The 22,428-nt window shown below is 43.0% G+C and overlaps 1 protein-coding gene across 3 annotated transcripts in view; it reads right to left on the reverse strand.

The window, feature by feature from the left end:
• Positions 1–22,428, reverse strand: part of NCKAP1L (NCK associated protein 1 like) — a 92,672-nt gene that overhangs the window by 44,065 nt on the left and 26,179 nt on the right. For all 3 annotated transcript variants that reach the window (XR_014025060.1, XR_014025061.1, XM_081317229.1), the window contains exons 11-20: positions 20,122–20,218; positions 16,653–16,756; positions 14,584–14,716; positions 13,673–13,754; positions 12,817–12,875; positions 10,347–10,492; positions 8,529–8,661; positions 7,798–7,917; positions 5,811–5,950; positions 1,077–1,208 (exon numbers count right to left, since the gene is read on the reverse strand). Coding sequence is in view for 1 of the 3 variants with exons in the window: in XM_081317229.1 (XP_081173355.1) it covers positions 1,077–1,208; positions 5,811–5,950; positions 7,798–7,917; positions 8,529–8,661; positions 10,347–10,492; positions 12,817–12,875; positions 13,673–13,754; positions 14,584–14,716; positions 16,653–16,756; positions 20,122–20,218 (1,146 nt within the window). In the remaining 2 variants the exon portion in view is untranslated. The remainder of the gene's footprint in view (positions 1–1,076; positions 1,209–5,810; positions 5,951–7,797; positions 7,918–8,528; positions 8,662–10,346; positions 10,493–12,816; positions 12,876–13,672; positions 13,755–14,583; positions 14,717–16,652; positions 16,757–20,121; positions 20,219–22,428) is intronic.

Raw genomic sequence — 22,428 nt, forward strand, 5'->3', positions numbered from 1 at the left:
AAACCAAAAGCAATTCAGAACAATTATCTAAATAAAAAGCTTGGTGTCAAAACAAAACAATTGTTTCCCAATATATTTCTGGTTAAGAATAGAGTGATCTAACAGATGGCAAAGCAGATGCAGCTCTACTCTTGAAAGAGCTACAGAAGGAGGCAAAAGCCAGTCTGAAGTTCCAGGCAGAAACATCATCTGGATTAGACAGTACATACAGTAGCATTTCTCTGGGCTGATGGTCAAAACCAGCTGCCAGCCTCTGCTGGAAAAGAATTAAGGAATTTCTCAGTGCAAGACCAAAAGAGAAAGGTCTAGCATTGTTCCACGAACCAAAATAAGCTTTCTTAAAGAGGTAGTTTTAAAAAAAAAAGTTTTGCAAGTTTTGTTAAAGAAGCACACAACATTCTAAGGCACTGATTTAACCATTAATTTAAACCATAATTGACTGGGTTTAGGACCTTTTAGCAGGCAATGAGAACACCTGACTCATATACTGTATGGTGGGTTCCCTATCTAAACCATGGACAAGTATTTAAAAGATTACATGAAGAAGTATTTCACACCGTACTCAAGGTATCACCTGAAGAATTCAGTACTGGGTCTCCCTACATGCACCAGTAGACTTGACTGCTGACAGACAAAAGAAATACTGTAAAACATTAACCTTGATTTCATTGCTAAATTTGCCCTAGGTTGCTCAAGAGTCTTTAAAAGGCTTGAGAAACAAACACACCAGATCAGGGCTTAACACGACATGCAAACCAATGTTGGTGTAGAAATCTTAATGCAGCCATCTAGCAGATGCCTGGATTTTTTGCAATCCAGATCTGGGCATCCTAACAAATCCAGCTATTCCAATTCATAGGCATGCCGAGAATTAAATGCATGGGAGAGTTAATAAGGCTGAAGGGAGGCAGATCATGCTCAGTTCACTAAACTGGGAGAAATTCACAAATGGGACCCACGCTATCACCTGTACACACACACACACACTTTTCCAATCTTCAAAGAAATGTGCAAAAGGCATGCACCATTGGTGGCTCACTTCTAGAACAACCACAGTCTCCCATTACTTCCTGTACCTGCTGAGTCGTATCTCCAGCTGGCTACTGAGATACTCCACGGGAGTTACTATATGCTCAAAGACAACAATGCTGTCTACTTGGTTTATGCTCCAGCACAGCTCAGACAGGGTCAGATGCAACTTGTCTAGACTGGAAAAAGAAAAAAAGAAAAAGATAATAGATCAGATCAGAGTTTTTATAACGTAGAAGGCGTTTCCCAAAATATTCTTTGTAAGAAGCAGGGGAGGGCAGAGAAAAGAGAGTGAAGATCTGGGGAAAGCTTGGGTTAAACCAACTCTACAAGATTCCTCTTTATCTCTCCGAGTCCAATACACTTTGGGAATATTAGTAAGGTATCTAGAGAAAGCTTATTTCTTCTTCCACTAAGCCCGCTCCTAGATGCTTCCACCAGATATTTTATGTATTTTTGATCATATACTGTTAAATCTATCCTGAAGGTTCTGGGTAGCTGGCAGACATCAACAGAATAGCTGTGCGCAGTTTCAGGTTCCAAAAGTGGGGGGGGAAGTGCTTCAGAACTCCTGCAGGCACACCTGTAGCACATCAGCAATTCATAAACTGTAAGATGTGTCTTGTGTTGGGATTGTGCTACCTGCAGCTATAGAGGACAGCTATGCAATCTGCGAAAAAGGTCCCGTTGTTTTAAGGAGTTGTCAAAAAGCGGCACACAAGCAATTCTTCTATTTATTTTTCCCCTCTGCTAATTTTGTTACTTTTACATTTTAAGAAGAAAAGTTTCCTTTCCCCTGTATTGATTGATTGGTAATAAGCAATTTCTCTGAGGAATAATTTGAAAGTGAATAGATACCTGTTAACAGTAAAAAAAAAGTAAAGGTTTCTCTGTCCAGTCAAGGGTGTGGTGCTTATCTCCCTGTCTTGGCTGAGGGAGCCAGCGTTGTCCAAAGACATTTTCTGTGGTCACGTGGCCAGCTTGGCTGTATGCTAAAGGCACATGGAATGCTGTTATCTTCCCCCTGAAGTGGTACCTATTAATCTACTTGCATTTGCATGCTTTCGAACTGCTAGGTGGGCAGGAGCTGGGGCAAGTAACGGGAGTTCACCCTGTGGCATGGCGCTTGAGTCTCGAACCTGGGCTGTCAGCTTTTTAGCTGACAAGCACAGCGTTTTTAACCACTGATCCGTCGTGCCCCCATCTGTTACAGTACACAGACCAATATCAGTAAAGTGCCAGAGTGAGATTTTTACTGCAGATATTTAAACTAGAAAATTGTCCAGCTAAACTGCCTTCAGTGAAGGAGTTGTTTCCACTGAGCCTTGGTGGAGCAGTGGGCTAATGCCTCCTTAAGTAACACCAGTTGCCTGCAATTAGTGCAGGTTCGAGTCCCACCAGGCTCAAGGTTGACTCAGCCTTCCATCCTTCTGAGGTAGGTAAAATGAGGACCCAGATTGTTGGGGGCAATTAAGCTGACTTTGTAATAATGCCGCTTGGGGGGGGGGTGAAAGCCCTAATAAGCAGGCATATACATAGAATGAAGGCTACTGCTAAGCTTGTAAGCCGCCCTGAGTTTTCGGAGAAGGGCGGGATATAAATGGAATTTAAAAAAAAAAACAACCCTAGGATCATTTGAACTCTTGTTCAACTTTGGTTTTCTTGGCTGTCCATGCTACTCTCAGGAGTCTACCCCAGCACCAAAGTTCCAAAGTGCCTAGTATTCTTTCCATCCTGCTTCTTTACAGTCCAGCTTTCACACCTATAGATTGCCACAGAGAGCTACATAGCTGCATTATTCTGATCTTTCTAGGTATGGACCTCTCACACCTGAATCTCTTTTCCAAGATCTTCATGGCTCCTCTACCAAGTTCTGGTCTGTGACGTATTTCTTGACTGCTTGTTCCCTTAGGATGGTTGTGTCAGAATCCATTTATATCACATTCATAAATGTATGTTTAAAATACTGCGCTTTCCCTGGATTCTGCCATTTCTCCGAGGGAGGGACGTTTATTCAGCCTGGCCGGAGGCTGCATTCAAAGACCAGGGAAAACCCTTTTGATCTTAGGACAACAAAGGAAGGGAAGGGAGGGGGGATCTGGTTTGTATCTCCATTTGAATCTGAAAAGGAAGGAGGCAATAATCATAAAGACACGGGAAGTTCCCTCTTTCCCACGAAAGGGTTGACACCGAAGTTTGATTGATGTGGGTCTGACCAAATGGGTTTTGAGGGGAGGGGGTTGAACCGGGAACTCTTTATAAAGTATCAAGTTGTAACACAATGCCAGATCCTGTCTTGTATTTCCACAACCGATCACATCCTAGTAAAACCTCCTTTTGGACAAGCCCTGGCTCCAAGAGTTCTTTATTTTCCTAAGATGTGGATTGGGGTGGGTCCGGACAGGTTGATCCTAAAAGGCTGAAACTATCTACCACTTCAATGTCTTCATTGTCAGTTCTATGGCTGGTGTCCTACTGGTGTCATTCCTTTGGTCTTCTTTACCTTTAATTTCTAGCCCATTTTTTTCACTGTGCATCTAGATTTTTATTACTTTCTATTATTTTTTATTACTTGAACTTGCAGTGCCTTTTGAGTTTTCAGCTATCAGGCTAGTGTCGTCAGCAAAGTGTGGGTTATTGATCTTCCTCCAATTTTAAAACACATTAATCTTTTTCCAATCCAGCTTCCTTTAATAACTGTTCAGTGCATATTTAAGAGCATACAGCCTTGCCTCTCAGTTTTGCCAAGGTAGAACCAATCTGTTTTGCCATGTGTTGTCTGTACTATGACTTCCAGATCTTTACATAGGTTTCACATGAAAAGTGTGAGATTCCCATTGTTCTAAGTACATTGCACAGCTTGACACTATCAACACAATCAAAAGCTTTTGATACTCAACGAAGCAGATGCTGGTATTTTTAATATATATTCTTTGGCTTTCTCAATTATCCAGCATGTTTTGGCAATAATGTTCCTTGTTCCTCAGCCTTTTCTAAAGCCAGCTTGAACATCTGGCATGTTGAGCTCTAATCTCCTCAGGGAAGATCCTAAGCATTATTTTTGCTTGCGTGTGAAATTAAAAACAAAGTACGGTAGTCTGCACACTCTGTAAAGTCTCTTTTTTTTTCCTTTTTAGGGAAGTTGGGGGTGGGGATGGGGGTTGAATATAGATTGATCTCTTCCAATCTGATGGGCATTGCATCATTTTTCAAGATTTGCTGGTGTAACTTGGTTACAACCTAGACTAACACTTCTTCTGTTGCTTGCCTTGTTTCTTTAGATATTCCATTAACTCCTTTAGCCTTCTGGCTTGATAAATAACTGGAATACTGATCACCTTACAGTATTAGAAGTCCTTGTAAATAGGAAATATCTTTTATGTTTGGATATTGCTATCTCTACACTCCTTTCCATCTGTATTGCTTTTTGTGTTCCTTGTGCTCTCGAGTCCTCAGAGCTTGATTCCTGGTGGCGCAGTGGTTAGAATGCAGTACTAACTACTTCAGCTACTTCTGCTGACTCCCGGCTGCCAGCAGTTCAGCAGTTCAAGTCTCACCGGCTCAAGGTTGACTCAACCTTCCATCTTGCCGAGATTGGTAAAATAAGGAGTCAGATTGTTGGGGAGAATAGGCTGACTTTGTGAACTGCTTAGAGAGGGCTGTAAAGCAATGTGAAGCGGTAGATAAGTCTCATCGCTATAAGTGCTATTGCTATTGATTCAAGACTATTTGCAGCCCCCGATTTTAGTTCCATTCCATTAGGAAAGCCATATCCAACCTCTCCTACACATTACAAAATGTCTCCTATCCCACCCTTCAAGGCATAAAAATATACAGCCCCCTCTCTTCCCCTGAAGAAGTGTATCTCCTTCATCATAGCTGTTTGGGTTCTGATTATATACAGTTACAAACAAAATACAGAACAAACTTAGTGCTGAATAGCATGTGTAATCTTGAAAACACTAGATCAGAGGTCCCCAACCTTTTGGGCACCAGAGACCGGTCATGTGAAGAGAGGTTTTTCCCACGGACAGGAGAGTGTGTGGTTTTGTGTGCTGCCTGCATCCCGCCGATGGGGCTTTGCTTGTTTCTGTGGACTGGTTGCTGGCATGCCATGGCCTGGTACCAGTCCATGGACCAGAGGTTGGGGAGCCCTGGACTAGGTCATCTTTCAAAATGCCATCATGATGAAAGATGTTTCAGGATATATTAGGATTATATTCAGGATTATATTAACTGTATCATTATGATAATATTAATTCAGGGTTATATATTAGGATAAAGGGACGCGGTGGCTCAGTGGGTTAGGACGCTGAGCTTGTCAATCAGAAGGTCGGCAGTTTGGCGGGTTGAATCCCGAGTGCCGTGTAACAGAGTGAGCGCCTGTTACTCGTCCCAGCTTCTGCCAACCTAGCAGTTCGAAAGCACGTAAAAATGCAAGTAGAAAAATAGGGACCACTGCGGTGGGAAGGTAACAGCGTTCCGTGCGCCTTTGGCGTCTAGTCATGCCGGCCACATGACCACGGAGACGTCCTCGGACAAGCGCTGGCTCTTCGGCTTTGAAACGGAGATGAGCACCGGCCCCTAGAGTTGGAAACGACTAGCACCCATGTGCGGGGGAACCTTTACCTTTACCTATATATTAGGATATATTCAGCATTAAATTAACACTTTAAGATACGTAGCTATGTGCTCTCTTATAACAGAACCATCAGGTTCAAAGTTATCTAAAAGGTAAATCAGTTTAAGAAATGTAAACAATTTGACTGTTATAATCTTACTTTGTGACCAGACTGCGGTCCTTCCGGATGCTCTCTGCTCCAGGTTTATCCCTTTCGGGCTCTCCCTTTTTGGAGATTTTTTTCTGAGCCCTCTTGGTTCGGGCCTTGCTGATGGTGGGTGCAGAGTGCTTGGGTAAGAGCTGGGAGATAAAGACACAAATGTAAAAGGTTAAGGCATGGAATGATGGGCTGGGTCTGTATCTGGGAAATCACCTTCAAGAAGAAGCTTTTCTCCCACCAGCATGGAAAACCAATTAACAAAATCAAGGCTACCGTGGCTATCAGTCAGTTTATATGAAGTTTCCATATTGATCATTTGCTTCAACCCGTCGACCCTCCCCCCAGAAATGCTTTGGTGTAACCAGCAACATGGTGAAACGATCTTCAGGTAAATCCAGGCTGACGCCTACGGCTTATAGTTGGGGCAACTGGAGAACCCAAGTGCTTTTGTCGGTCAAATGTGTGAGGGGGTCTTTGGTGTTCTCTAAGCTTGGTTGTTTGCTTGCAGACATTTTATTTATTTTATTTATTTATTAATGGGATTTATATCCCGCCCTATCTCCCAAGGGACTCAGGGCGGCTAACAACAACAAAACGTAAAGGTCTCTGTACAGTAAATTAAAAATAAAAATTTGAAATAAATTAAAATAAATTAAAGAATAGAGTTAGAATTGTAAATATAATTAAAATCCCTGTCAGTCCAGGTCAGCCAGGTGGAAAAGGAGTGTTTTGAGGCCGCGGCGAAAGGACTGGAGATCTTGGGCCATCCGAAGCTCAGGGGGGAGCTGGTTCCACAGGGCTGGCGCTCCCACAGAGAAGGCCCTGCCCCTGGGGGTCGCAAGCCGACATTGTCTAGCCGACGGTACCCTGAGGAGGCCTTCTCTGTGTGAGCGTACTGGGCGATGGGAATTCGTTCCCGGCAGCAGATGGTCCTGCAAGTATCCCGGGCCTAAGCCATGTAGGGCTTTAAAGGTAAGAACCAGCACCTTAAATCTCACCCGGAGGGCAACCGGTAGCCAATGCAGCTCACGCAGGAGGGGTGTAATATGGGAGTATCGGGATGCTCCCATCACTACCCGTGCAGCTGCACTCTGCACCAGTTGAAGCCTCCGGGTGGTCTTCAAGGGCAGCCCCATGTAGAGGGCATTACAGTAGTCTATACGGGAGGTAACGAGTGCGTGGGTGACTGTACGTAGGGCATCTCGGTCTAGAAAGGGGCGCAACTGGTGTACCAGGCGAATCTGGGCAAATGCCCCCCTAGCCACAACTCCAATATGATCTTCAAAACTGAGTCGTGAATCCAGGAGGACGCCCAGGTTGCGTGCTCTATCAATGGGAGGTAGCATCTCTCCTCCTATAATCAAAGATGGAACCTCTTGGACTAAACGAGATGTCGGTACGTAAAGCCACTCAGTTTTGCCCGGGTTGAGCCGGAGCCTGTTCTTTCCCATCCAAATCTGTACCGCTTTTATTATTATTTTATTATTATTTTATTACCCAAACTAGATAATATCTAGTACTGATGACTACTAGTACTGATGATGTTACCTAGTTTGTCTGCAAGAAAACAAGCAAGCTCAGAGAGCACCAAGGAGCCCTCATTTCAACCCTGAGCTACAACTATTCTCCTTCATTGGAATCAGTGTATCCCCAAGCTGCCTTTTTTTAATTTTATACCAATTTTATGCCTATCATAGCCCCAGTCATTTGCCTATCCAGCCCATCCATAATTTGTATTCTCCAGTTCTACCAGAAAGTGACCAGAAAAGTGCACATGGGCTCTAGTGTCTTACAAAAAACATATGCTTTAATCTTACTTTCAGTGGAGCAGAACGCATATAATCTATAGTATTATTCCAACATTCCATCTATCTCAGATCAATCTTTTTTTTCACCCTGCAGATTATTACGCCTTCTTGGATTCCTTGTACTTGGTTTACCTCTGGTGTCTGGTCCTCAGGGTCCCATATGGAGTTGGGTTACTCACTTGCTCACTCAGATTACAGTGTTCAGCACAAGCATCAAGGATGCAGGTTGAAGTCTGCTTTGCAATCTCTTCCAGGAAGTTGTTGCATATGGCCAAGGCACAGGTACGCAAATGGGGATACTGGAATAGGAAGCAAAAATCACCTGAGTTCACTACATGGCTTGTGTATTATGACTGTGATCAACTCCTTGGGCAAGTGAATATAGCATTTGTTCATTAAAAAAATAAATTTCATTATCCTCAATAGGGCTTGATTCCTAGTGAGCATGTGACAAGGTTTGTATCTTAAATTATGTGCTCATTTCCAAAAGTTAAAAATTATGTGTTTTAGCTAATCCTTCCTATCTATTCATAATAATTTAATGCTGACAGTCATAAAATATAACAACAATCAGTTAAAACCACAGTTAAAGTCCCATCACAGCCATCTTACTTCTCCATATTAAAGACCCTTCAAAAGACCACCATTTGCTTAGTTTCTTAAACCACATATGCAGTTCAGATAAAATATCTGGAATTTTCTAGTTTGTGCAATGTAGACAGGATCAAAGACTTTTTTCTAGTTATGGAATTTGAAACACAATGGGACAGCACGTTGTTTTTTTAAAACCAGATAGGCCTGTAGAAATTATAGTAAAGGGCAGAAAAAGCAAGCTTATGTAGGCTGGTAAGAACCTCTCCATCCAGCTGTTTTTCTTCCTTTCTCCCATGAGTGTCAAAAATGTACTCACCTCCTCGGGGCACATTGGATGGATCGTATTACTGAAATCAGCACACAGAAGTGGGAAGGCAATGACATAACGCAACATGGATGATTCCTCTAAGGTGGAGGCAAACAACTTCTCCAAATGGCGCATGTAGAAACTGTCAAAAGAGATGGAAACTTAAGAAGCCCAAACAAGTGGAAGCAAACAACCTCAAGGCACGTGTTTCCTTTCCATTCATTCTTCTAATGAGCAGTATGATGAATGCTGTGTACAATTTCCAAAAAGGATAATGGTCCCAATGATATCGCCTGCAGAAGCACTCTTTCTTTATTTAACGGATTTTATTTTTTAAAAAAGAGTAATTCGAATAAAACGCCCATCAAGGCCATTAGCAACAGATGGTACTTCCCTGACTTTTGATTTAAGAAATGTTTATCTCCTTCTCTCCTGCAAAGCATCCCTGTAGTTTGGCATAAAAAACAAACGTATATCAAGTTACAAACAGAACCCAAAGCAATATGTGCAACACTATCCCTAGCTAAACTGTGAAAAGAACTGAGGAATGTCAAAGGTTTAAAAATGAATCAGTTATGGAGATCACTCCTGGAGAAATATCTTGGGAATATCTTGGAAATGCTGTACAAATGTCATCTGAATGCATCCACCCGCTGTATTCGACTTTACGTGCAATAAAGGTATTTCTATATGATAAAGGTGTTTTCTACGAGTTCAAAACTATCTGGAAAGACCTGTTAAGGTTAATTATATCCGCTTACATAGACCATAGAAGTCTTACAAGAGATTAATTAAAGCACAACAGCAGAGCCCTCTCGTTAGTGGCTTTGCTGCTAATGATTCCTCTGGTTACAAAACTGAACCAAATTCAAGGGTTGTCCAGCAAGAAGGTAAACCCTTGTTCTTTAAGCTTCCCAAGTAATTCTCTCCATATGATCAGTTTTAAGGACCTTTTAGTAAGAGAGCCAGTTTGGTGCAGTGGTTAAAGCATCAGGCTAGAAACCAGGTGACTGTGAGTTCTAATTCCACCTCAGGCACAAAGCCAGCTGGATGACCTTGGGCCAGTTCCTCTCATTCAATTCTAGGAAGGAGATAAGGACAAACCATTTTCCAAACATTGACATGAAAACTACAAGGACCAGTCCAGGCAGTAGCCAAGAGTCAAGGCGGACTCGAAGGTACACACACGTACATAGGCAATAAGATATGGCCTGCTCATCACCTTGAATCAATGGGTGGGTGAGAATGTGCACTGCCGTCAGAATGTTGCTGTGAATTGGCACCTCATTTCTATCACTTGCTTGTTAAAGATTCTGCCTCTCTGGAAATTCTGCCCTAGCCTTCCTTTTCAAAAAGTGGACATTTTTAAAAAGAGATTGGACAACCATCTGTCTGAAATGGTATAGCATTTCCTGCCTGAGCAGGGGGTTGGACTAGAAGATCTCCAACTCTGCCTATTCCATTCCATTCCATTCCATTCCATTCCATTCCATTCCAATATTTTATTCCATTCCAATATTCTATTCTATTTTCTATTCTATTCTATTTTCTATTTTATGTTCTATTTTATTCTATATTTTATTCTATTCTTTCTAGTCTATATTCTATTCTTTCTAGACTATTTTCTATTTTATATTTTCTATTTTCAATTCTCTATTCTATTCTATTCTATTATTCTATTCTATTCTATTCTATTCTATTCTATTCTATTCTATTCTATTCTATTCTATTCTATTCTATTCTATTCTATTCTATTCTATTCTATTGCAATCTGCATGTCCCAAATCTGTTGGGCAGTCAGAACTGTCTCCTGCTATCCATACATACCCAAAGAAGGAGAGGTCGGATGTCTCCACTATGAGCTCTTCCACAGAGTCTAGCATCTTAGTATGAAAGACAATGAGGTTCATCACCTTGGCAAGATCATGATTCTCCCGCAGTTGCAATGGGGCCTTAGTGACACTAGTGTATGCCTGATGGAAAAAGTACCCGTTACTATGGACATATCACCTTAAATTGTCAGAATAGGGCACGACTGCTATAAATTGTAGAACGGTAGGGGCAACTTACATGCATATGCCCATTATCTGATCATATGATTATGGGATATAGCTTTGCAGCGTAATGTAACATTTTGAGAGAAGAACAGATGCTAGAAAAGCCCCATTTTATTTATTATCTCAATATATATAGCAGCCCACCTCACAAATTATGAATCTGGGCAGCAAGCACAGGATTGAAAAATCAAAACAATTCTTGTCCTTAGGCTTGTCAGGATCTTCCAATCTTTTCAGGTATCAGATAACCCATTTTTAAAATCCCTTTATGTATTATATTGATTTATATAGCCACCACTTTGCAAATTGTAAGTTTGGACGGCCAATATTGGAGTAAAAAAGAAAAAGAAAAAAAAAAGACTTATGATGATGATGATAGCGATAAAACAACATATTGGTAATTGAGGAAAATTAGTCTAGAATAGCTCACTCATATGCATAAAATTTATCAATGAACAGAATAGTCAACCAATGGAGAACAGGTTGATGCCTTAAGCTAGGCCAGGGCTTCCAATCTTTTCAAGTTGCAGGCTACTCTCTCCCCATCTTTTAAAATGCCTAAAAAATTATGAGACTGCCAATTCTCGCTCTTCGTCTAGAAATCTCTCACAAGAATGCTGAAATCTTTCAACATTTGGCATTCTTTCTTATTTTTTATTTCATTTAATTTGGAAGAATGCTATGGGTGGCTTTAAGGCATACCCAATGCCTTGGTGCCTAAGGTTACTCTGTTCTGTACCAGCCTACTACCGGCCTTGCAGAAAGGCAACCCCTGTACAAACGGTAGAGACTGGAAAACAACTGAGGCTGGAAGGCGTCTGCCAAGTTTAATTCACAAGCAAAACAACAGAACAAGAAACAAAATACCGGAACTTTGATCCTCAAACGGAGCGGTTGCTTTCAGCAACCAGCCCTTCCCCAAACACTCCCTTTATTAGAGTTCAGGGCGTGGCCTCCCTGTGCCTCCTTCCGAGGAGTCCCACAGCCTTTCTCTGCTTGTTCCTGCTTGACTGCCTCCTGCGTCGGGCATCCTTGAACAGGGCCAGCTGTGGGTCATCATCATCCGCACTGTCGGGCTCGCGCAGCTGAGAAGAGGGCCCTGGCTGGGGGCTCTGCGAAGCCTCCAAGCCATCATCAGCAAGTTCGTCTTCAACACCCTCCTCCTCCCCCTCGTCTGAGTCATCCGAGACATCCGAGCCGGCTGCCGGACCCACAGGCTGGCCCTGAATCACAACATACTCTTTGGCCAGTGTATTAAGCAAAGAAGTACAGGTAGTCCTCCAGTTACAATCGCAACTGACCCCAAAATTTATGTTGCTAAGTGAGACATTTGTTAAGCGAGCTTGCCCCACTTTACGACTTTTCTTGCCACAAGTTGCTAAGGGAATTGTTGCGTTTGTTCAGTTAGTAGCACAGTTGTTAATTGAACCTGGACTTCCCATTGATTTTGCTCGTCAGGTGGTCACAAAAGCTGATCGCACGACCCTGGGACACTTTCCTCAGTGCCGTTGTTACTTTGAACAGTCACTAAATGAACTCTTGTAAGTCGAGGACCACCTGTGTTTACCAATGGAAATGCTGGTAGTGTGAGCGAAAGGCCTTTTCTCCACTGTGATATCCAAATTCTCGGCAAACAACTGGAAACGATGCAACTAACTACTGCATCAGTTTGTAACCTCCAGGAGCGGATAGGCCAGTAACTTTGTATTTCCTCCACAAATGCTTTCTCAAGCCAGCATCAATACGAACGACGTGTTTTTAAAGCTCCTTTAGTGTAAACTGCAACTGAATGCTTGCAGTTTACCAGGTCAAAGTGTCCTGTATTCAAACTTCTGTTAAGTCCCTCCTCTCTGCCCGCCAGTGGAGATAGCAAGAGTTAAGGATTTGAACAATGGGAAGGAGGAGACCCTTTCCCCTTCTTCTTGTTGTCCATCATCTCCCTTTCCTTGGCAGCAACTTCTTCCCCTGCTTCTCCCCTACTCAGATTCTAGGAAAAGTTACCTTTTGTGGGAAAAGATAAATAAAAGAGGGACTACCCAGTTGGTTCTCCTTCTCTGCCTGCAGAATTCTCATTATGTGATGAGCGCAATGTGCAGCACCCCAGTTCTCTGTTAACCACTCCCAAATGAACAGATGGAATTGCAGGCAATGCAAAATCCTAACAGGGCATAAAACATTCCAAACATCCTAGGAGCCATTACGGGAGAAAGGGGAAGAAAAGCCAACTGGAGAGTTTTTACCTGTAGTCTGAACCAATCTAATCGCAGTCCCTTGAATTTGAATTTCTCTTTGACGTCAACTGCAAAACACAAGCATTAAAAAAGGCAACAATTACTGAAAGAGCCTCAGGGATTTTCTTCTTTTGTTTAAGAATGGGGGGGGGAGTCAAGGTCAAATACAGTCAGGCTTTGCTACTGAAAGAACTACTTGCTGTGCAGAGCTCTCTCCACAACAGCTTACAGACTACATAAGGATTTCGCACCTGGAGGTAGTATATCTGTAGTTTGGTGTAGTCCAGGGGTAGGCAACCTCGGCTCTTTTATGACTCATGGACTTCAACTCCCAGAATTCCTGAGCCAGCTTGGCTGGCTCAGGAATTCTGGGAGTTGAAGTCCATGAGTCATAAAAGAGCCGAGGTTGCCTACCCCTGGTGTAGTCCTACCAGCACCCAATCAGTCCCCCTTGGAACACATGTAAGAAAGTATAGTCAGATTAAAAAAAAAACCTGCAGAAAATCTGAACAAAGTTTCTTTCAGTGTCTAAGGCAGAGGTGAGGAACTATGGCTGCTTTATGACTTGTAGACATCAACTCACAGAATTCTTCCAGAATGCTGGCTCAAGAATTCTGGGAGTTGAAGTCCACAGGTCATAAAAGGGCCATTAGTTCCCCGATCTGGTGAGGCAATGTGCAACACAAAGCAAACACACAGCTTCCGTAGTAGTATGTGCCTCTTATAAAATCCCAAACGTTTTTTCTGGCACCGTGTTTGAATTACTCTTATAGAGGGAGGTTTATATGGACCTCTTGAAGTATGAACCTTCTGCCTGAGGGCAGGGAAAAGAGACACAGAAACCTCTAGCTGACAGCATAATTACCCTGTTTGACAGTCAGGGATGTGAGTGTGTTGACAAAAGCTGACATAATCACAGATTCCTCTTCAGGGCACACAGTCAGGTCCTGCATGAGACAAAAGGGCTTAGAGTGAAGACAACAATTTGTTATTTGGTGGTTTGTTTACACTGAACTTTATAGCATGCAATTATTTAAAGGAATTGTGCTGTCCGGATTTAATGCTGTATCTCGCCTGAAGTATCTTCAGAAAGAGAAGCAACCATCAATATAAGTAACAGACGCTTCAAGGCAAGGAAATCATTTTAAAGGGCTCTACTGACTCCCGTTTCTAATTTGTGACTTGTGAAGCAGCTTCCCTTCTGTTGAAAAAATAAGACTGCTTTCATCTAATTCACCTACTCTGACAGCAGATAAAGATTTTTGCCAGCATCCAGATACTTTTTTCTTTCTTCCGTTCAGTCGTATTTGATTCTCATAAACTGCCTGGGCAAATCCCCGCGGTTTTCTTGGCAAGGTTTCTCAGAAGCGATTTGCCATTGCCTCTTTCCTAGGGCTGAAAGAAAGAGACTGGCCCAAAGTCAGCCAATTGGCTTTGTGTCCAAGATGAGCCATCATCTTCTGGTTTCTAACCTCATGCCTTAGCTTTTGTTTATATACCACCGTTATTATTTTTATAAGCAACTCAAGGCAGCAAACATATCTGATACTCATTCCCTCTCCTATTTTCCCCACAACAATTTATGAGGTGGACTGGGCTGAAAGAGAGTGACTGGCCCCAAGTCACTCAGTCAGTGATTTTAATACTTAAAATTCTTTCACATTCTCACTTTTTTCCACCCAATCTTTTCTATCTTTTTAGGACGGAGGCTATTCAACGGGTCCTGTTCCCCCATACACCATGCCACTGGCCTCACTTCCTGTGCTGTTTCCATACCTGTATGACGTTACCAAGCACCTGGGCATCAAAGCGTGACAAATACTGTACGTGGTACCGTTGGATGACATTTTGGTATTTTTTAAGCAGGTTGCGGAGTCTTTCCATCAGAAAGAGCAGCTCGGCCAAGCAGCTGTGAGGGAAATAAATGGGGTTTTGGAGGAAGCATATCAGTCTTGCCCTGAGGTTCTTTTTGCTGCTGCAAAGCTGGCTTTTGCCACTACCAGCATCCCACACAAACACACATGAAAGAGATCTGCCAAACTGTTCAGACCCTTACTACAAAAATTTATTTATTTTATTATTTGTTTCGATTTATATACTGCCCTTTTCCCGAGGGACTCAGGGCGGTTTACAGGGCAAATTAAAACAGTGCAATGTACAAATTAAAATAAAATTAAATTAATAGCCCCAAAACAGTTTAAAATTTAAAATTTAAAACCTTAAAACCCCTCAGTCCAGGCCGGCTAAGTCAAATAGCCAGGTTTTTAGGTCCCGGCGAAACGAGCGAAGGTCAGGGGCGATCCGGAGTTCCACAGGCAGCTGATTCAATAGGGCAGGCGCGCCCACCGAGAACGCTCTCCCCCTGGGGATCGCCCGCTGGCACTCCCTGACCGGCGGGACCCTGAGGAGGCCCTCCCTGTGGGAGCGCACAGGACAATGGGAAGTGGATGCTGGCAGCAGGTGCTCCCTAAGATAATCCAGACCCATGCCATTTAGGGCTTTATAGGTCATCACCAGCACCTTGAATCTCACCCGGAGGGCAACTGGAAGCCAATGCAGCTCATGGAGAAGAGGCATTACATGGGAGTATTGGGAGACCCCCATCACAACTCGCGCGGCCGCATTCTGCACCAGCTGAAGCCTCCGAGTGGTCCTCAAGGGCAGCCCCATGTAGAGAGCATTGCAGTAGTCTATCCGGGAGGTCACAAGTGCATGAGTGACTGTACGTAGGGTGTCTCGGTCCAGATAGGGCCGCAACTGGCGCACCAGGCGAACTTGGGCAAAAGCCCCCTTGGCCACGGCTCCTATATGATCTTCCAAACTGAGCCGTGAGTCCAGGAGGACGCCCAAGTTGCGGGCCCTATCTACGGGGGGCAACACCTCACCCCCCATAGTTAATGTTGGAATAGACTGGTTAATCTGAGATGCCGGTATGTACAGCCACTCAGTCTTGGCAGGATTGAGTCGAAGCCTCCACTCTCTTGAAAGAACTAAAATACAATATTTGGTTCTCCTCACCCTTTCCATGCCTTGCCCAGATGTGAACAACTTAACAAACAGATGCACAAGCTGGGAGCCAAGGGATACACAAAGTGGGTAAGGGGGCAGCCCAATAACTTTCTCCGTCCTATTCCCCAACAGCAAACATTCCCATGCAGATGCTGCCTCCCTCTGCCTCATCTTGCCTTCTCTGTTTGCAGAGTTTGTGTATCTTTTCCACATGCAAAAGCTGGGTCTGTGTTTTGTTCACATGCTTCTTAATTTACTTTAAACCTGGTAATTAGCTGTGATGTGAGGGGATGAAAATTGCATTACCATTCAACAGTTGAAAGATGAGTATCAATAGGATAAATCTTAAAATAATTCAGCTCAGTTCATCTCCTATCTACTTTTTGCAGTGATGTTTATGATATGGTATAAAAACTGCTGCAGCCTCCAGTATGCAAATCTACCCTAAAGTGGAGTGTTTTTTTGCTTCCTAAGCTTAGCCAATAAACACTGAACAATTTAGCATGGACAGGCACTACAGAACTATAAATGACCTCAGGAATACGTGTGAGGGGAGATTGGTAAAAATAGCCATGCATGCTCCTGAAAACAAGGCTGAGGATAAATGGATGTGAAGACAAACCCACTCCAACACAAAACTCTCCTGTCACAGCCATGCTAACTAGTGGTTTGTTTCTATTTTAGAACTATTTTGTCCTAAGTCTTATTCTGTAAAAGGACATTTTGGCAGCTACATACAGTGAACCACACAGATTCATTAACTTTGAAAGCTTTAGAGTTTACCTTAACTCTAAACTTCCAGTCCTTGGATGATACTTCCCCAACCTGATCAATACCTGTCAGTGAAGTCCTCTTGGTTCTTGCCTTTGTGCTCACTGTGTCTGCACAGCCAGGCAACTTCATCCCGGCAGAACGACAGAGCCATGAAGACATAAATAGCCTTTTGATATTGAAAGAGAAGGAAAAGCATCAGACAAAAGAGAGCTGAGCATCTCACTCCAAGTAGAATTCCGAGTTTATGAAAATTAACATTCATTTTCTCCAAAGATTTCAGGGTAGACAGGGGAGGCATATCTGAATACTACAGCTTACCCAAATCTCTGTTCTATTGGTAGATGTCCTTGAATTCTGGGACAAAATAATGGAATGATTTAAGCGTGAAAAAGAACATTGAAAGAGGTGATAAACCTCAAATCGGCAGACCAATTATTAAAATTGCCGGAATCAGTATAAAAAGCCACATTGAGTTCTGGTTCATGTTCTCTCCGTATATCAAAGATTTTTTTTCATGACTAAAGTGATGAAGGAAGGAGGGGGGGGAGGGAAGCAAGTAGGTGAGACAGAAGAGGAAATAAGTTTAAGGGAAAGAATGAAGAAATATTTGTAAGACAGAAATGGTAGGCCAGGCCAGATTCCAGCAATGCTCATTATTATAGTAAGGTTTCTTAAACTTCTTTCTCTTTCAGAATCTCTTCCCAATTTTAAAAATCAAGGAGGATCTCAAAAGAGTTTTTGTTTGTATGGTTTACATTTATCAATATTTATCATACTTGGAACTAAAATTTATGCATCTGCTGCCACTACTGCTTTACACGATGGTTTGATTGGACTTCTATATTGTATGGTTTTTCAGCATAAACTGGCAAATAATTTTGGTTCTGTAGACCCCTGAAGAGGGGGAGGGGTAGTCCTTTGACTACACTTTAAAGAAACATTGAGGTAGAATAACAGAATCTTGAAAGCTTATCAAAATTTTGCCAATCTTATACTAAACAAAATCAACATGGTATTGTTTTGACTTTATACTAAAAAAAAAAATCAAGGTGGAGTTATTTTAAATTTCTCAAATTTCCTTCTATCCTAAGACTATGTAATTCTTCCTTTACGTTCTCCCTTAATGACTCACTCCTTTCTTTCCTCTTCAATGGCTCTCTCATAGCTTCCCAAGATCAGCTCAACGTTCCTTTACTGCAGGGGTCTTCAAACTTGGCCCTTTGATGACTTGTGGACTTCAACTCCCAGAATTCCTCAGCCAGCGTGCCTGGCTGTAGAATTCTGGGAGTTGAAGTCCACAAGTCATAAAAGGGCCAAGTTTGAAGACCCCTGCTTTACCAGATACGAATATGTATGTTCCTTGGTAATTATCTTCAGTACCACTGTTGTTACATGCATTCTAGAGCAGTTTATCAGCCAGGTGCCTTTCCAGGGTTCATACCAATTCCCATAATTCTTAGAACAGCTGTTTGGTAGGATGGTGACAGAAAGGGTTAACTGGAGAAAAGCAGCTAGGTAGGGCCATACAGAAAAAGACAAAAAGCAGACAGGAAAGGGTGGGGATCCACTCCCCAGCTCTTTTCCACTTGTTGTGATTCAGGGTCAGCCTGTGGGTTCGGCAGTTGGGTCGGACGACTCAGAGGAGGAGGGGGGTGTTGAAGACCTTGCTGAGGGGGTTGAAGATCTTGCTGATGATAGCCCTCAGCCAGGCCCCTCCCACCTGGTCACGACAGAGACCCAGCTGTGTGAGCCTGGCAGTGTGGATGAAGATGACCCACAGCTGGCCCTGTTCAAGGACGCCCGTCGCAGGAGGCAGTCAATTAGGAGTAAACAGAGGAAGGCAATGGGGCTTCTCGGAAGGAGGCAGAGAGAAGCCACGCCCTGAACTCTATATAAGGGGAATGTCTGGGAGGGCTGGTTTGCTGAAGGCAACCGCTCGGATGGTTCATGTTTCTTTAAGCTTCTGTTTCTTGGTTCCTGTCTTGTTTGTTTTTGTTGCAATAAATTTGGCAAGCGTATTCCAGCCTCTTGCCATTTGTGGAGGGGTTGTCCCTGCCTTTTCTGCAGGGCCGGTAGCAGTCTGGTACAGAACACCACTCTTTAAATCACTTCATTATTTTTCCCAGGATTCCAGCAGAATGAGTTGAGGAAAACTTGCTATCAATAAGTATAATGTATCACACAAATAGGAAAAATGCGTTTAGGATGACCAAATGTTTCATCAAGTTAATTCAGCCAAGAAACCGAGGTAAATATTTTTTTATTTTGTTTGCTTCTTAACACTAAGGGTGTAAAACGTCAGGCACCGACAGCACAAAAGCCTTCTCTTTTCAAAATGTGTTTCCATTCCACTGAGGCCCTATTAACTGAGCATCAGTTACTGACAAAACACAAGCCATTATTAGAGACAGAGACTGGAGCACGTCAAATCGAGAACCATAAGTCAATGCAAGTGTATGAATACAGATAGTCCTCAATTTACGACCACTACCACACCTGATTTTATGACCCTTTTTGCATGACTAAGAGAATCACTGCACTTGCAAAGTGAATCATGTGGTCACTGAGCTTCCCCCATTGACCTTGTTTGTCAGACGCTGGCTGTGAAGGTTGCAAATGGTGATCATTTGATCCCAGGATATTGTAACTATTGTAAATATATGCCGATTGTGATGGGCCATTGATTTTCTTTTTACTGCTGTTGTAATTTTGAACACTCGCTGAACAAATGGTTGTTAAGTTGAGGACTATTTTTACTTGCTCTGGGTTCATCCTTCTCACATAAAGAGGTGTGTGTGCATTTTATGTACACAAATCTCTCTTGTGCCTGCATTGGCCCAACTCTAACTGCTCATGCACAGCATAAATTGTCAAGGGTGAAACTTTGGCAGCTACTTGCTTCTGCATTTCATCTTGCCTTTAGATAAGGGGGGGGTATGTTACTTTTAAGTGGGTTAAGAGGTCCCCAGTCTTTTGGGCACCAGGGACCAGTTCCATGGAGAAAGTTTTTTCCGCAGACCAGAGGGTGCACGGTTTTGTGTGCTGCCTACATCTCGCGGATGGGTTTTTGCTTGGTTGTGCGGACCAGTTGCTGGCATGCCATGGCCCGGTACTGGTCCACAGACTGGGGTTGAGGACCTCTGGGTTAAATGGAGAAACGAAACCTCTTCAATTCAGCTGGAGACTGTGAGAGCCTGAAGCCTTGTCAAGGCCACCATAACAGATGTGGATTTGAAGCAGATAGTTCCCATAACAAAGTAAACTTGTTAATATGTATTACATAAGATGTGGGGGGGTTGGCTAGGAGAATTATTGTTTAAGTCTGTGAATTGGTGTTGGAACCCCAGAGTTAGTTTTTATTCGACATAATCATGCTGTGTAGTCAATAAACAATAAGCTTTTCGGAAACAAAATGAACCTGGGGTTTTATTTGGATTCTTGAGCTGGATGTTGACATACAGTAGATAAATCTGGTTACACCTTCACAGCTCTTAGTTCTGGCCTACCTCTACATCTCCCTGACCCACTTGCCTTGGGGCCCAGCAGTCCAGGTTCATTGGCCAGAATAGCCTCCATCTCCCGCACAGCATTCCTCAAGAAATAACGCCGGCCTCGATGTAATTGCCCACTGTCAAGAAACCAGCCAAAGATTTCAAATGAAAAGAATCTTACCCCTCCCGATGCCCTGTGTGCATGTCATCAACATCAGAAGAAGAAAAAAATGGCCAAAGCAAGCAGCATAAAGAAAAGATTGCACTACTGGGTCAGTCAAAACAGGAATTTCTCCCGTTCCTCTCTAGATCAAGGTAACTAAATGTGTATTAGTTATCTATTGCCCAGCTAGGTGGTAGCATCTGGCCAATGCTGACTGACCTCATAAAGCTAAGAAGGCTGAACCTGATTATTACTTGGATGGGAGCCCACCAGGAAACCCAAGCCTGTAAGCTAGACTGGGAAGGAGACAATGGCCAAGCCCTTGTATATTCTTGCCAAAAAAATTAGTATGGATGTGTCCCATAAAGACATCAGAAGCCAAAGCTTGACTTGAAAGTTTAATCTTCTGCTGACATGCTTTGTACACGCTGAAAATCTGCCCATTCATTCAGAACTTGAATCTTGAATCTTCCTACATACTAGAGCTGTTACCTTCCAAAGACTGCTGAGCTGCAACTCTCAATACCTAACCATGATGATGAAAGGCCTGCAGGTTTCTCTCCATTTGCAGTAAAATTATCTCAACACTCACCAACTAAAATAAAAATGCAATTTCCCTTTATCTTTTGACAATCAGTACTTCTATAAAAAGGTAAGGCCAGGAGCATCTGCAGTTACAATGGAGAAAAGACTGCAGAACTGGGTAATACTGCAGAGCTATCAACTGGATAATGTCATTTAAAGCTACAGTCCAAAGGAGAGAAGTAGCAGCAGGGACTATGTGGCAGTTCATTCCATCCTTGCCTTTTGGGTTGTTATGGTTCATTATGGTTATGGTTATGGTTTCCCGATACTCCCATGTTACATCTTTGCTCCGCGAGCTGCATTGGCTACCAGTTGTTCTCCAGGTGAGGTTCAAGGTGTTAGTGATGACTTACAAAGCCCTTCATGGCATGGGTCCGGATTACCTACGGCAACACCTGCGGCCGGTGTCAACTTCCCTCCGTCCAGTGTGCTCCCACAGAGAGGGCCTCCTCAGGGTGCCTCCGATCAAAGAATGCCGATTGGTGGCCCCCAGGGGGAGAGCGTTCTCTGTGGGCACGCCAGACCTATGGAACCGCTTACCGGTCGAGCTCCGGATGGCCCCTGAGCTCCGGATGGCCCCCGACCTTCGCTCCTTCCGGCGCGATCTCAAAACCTTCTTTTTTGAACAAGCTGGCCTGGTCTGACGGGATGGGGTTGGGTTTTTTTATAATTAGTTTTAATTTTTTATATGTATTAATTACTACGGGCATAGTTGTTTAATCACTTTTTAATTTTTGTACCCGGTTTTTTATTATGTATTGCCCTGTTCACCGCCCTGAGTCCTTCGGGAGAAGGGCGGTATACAAATTAAATTATTAAATTAAATTATTAAATTAAATTAGAACTCCACTGAATAAGACAAAAGACCTATCTAGGCTGGAAAACTGCTCCTCTCAATGGTCCAAAGGATGCCTCTGGGTTCCAGACATGAAGACAACCATCTTTCCCCCACAGCTATTCCGTCACATCTGGCACACAGAGGGATGTTCCCCCTGAGCCTGACCGTTTCCCCTTTCATGATAGGATGAGATCTGCCAAGTTGCTAGTTGTGATGCACCACACATGGGGGTGGAAGAAGGAAGCAGAACAGGCTGCTACTGATCTGCCATTATCAGCATGTGAGGTTTCAAACATAATTCTAACCATGATCTTAGAAGTTCATTCTATTGGCTGGGACCATACAGCAAGCCAGGAACTAGCAACCTTTAAGGGTTTCGAATGTTTGAGCCAGAAAAACAATGAACTAAAACACTCGGTAATTAACAGAAAATCTGGAATCCAGCAAGATTGTGACCATGTAGTTTTCTTTTCTTCTTTATTTATTTAATTAATTGGGAAGCCAATGGAAACCCTCCCATGTGCCTGTGTGGCATCTTGTGCTAAGCAGTAGTGAGAATAGCTTGATTTTGGCTCAGTATGCTGGTAAACCCAGCCACTGTGACTTGTAGATTCTGATTTATGGCTCTTGCTAATTTACAAAGAAGGATCTTGTTCAACAAACCACGCTAAAGCAAAACACAACTTAGCACGAACTGTAAACCTCAAAGGGATTAGGGAGCTCGTTGTCAGGGAGATAAATCAAAACCTCCCTATCAGAGG

The sequence above is a fragment of the Vipera berus genome (genome assembly GCF_964194415.1).
Source record: "Vipera berus genome assembly, chromosome: 2".
In the NCBI taxonomy this organism is placed as follows: domain Eukaryota; kingdom Metazoa; phylum Chordata; class Lepidosauria; order Squamata; family Viperidae; genus Vipera; species Vipera berus.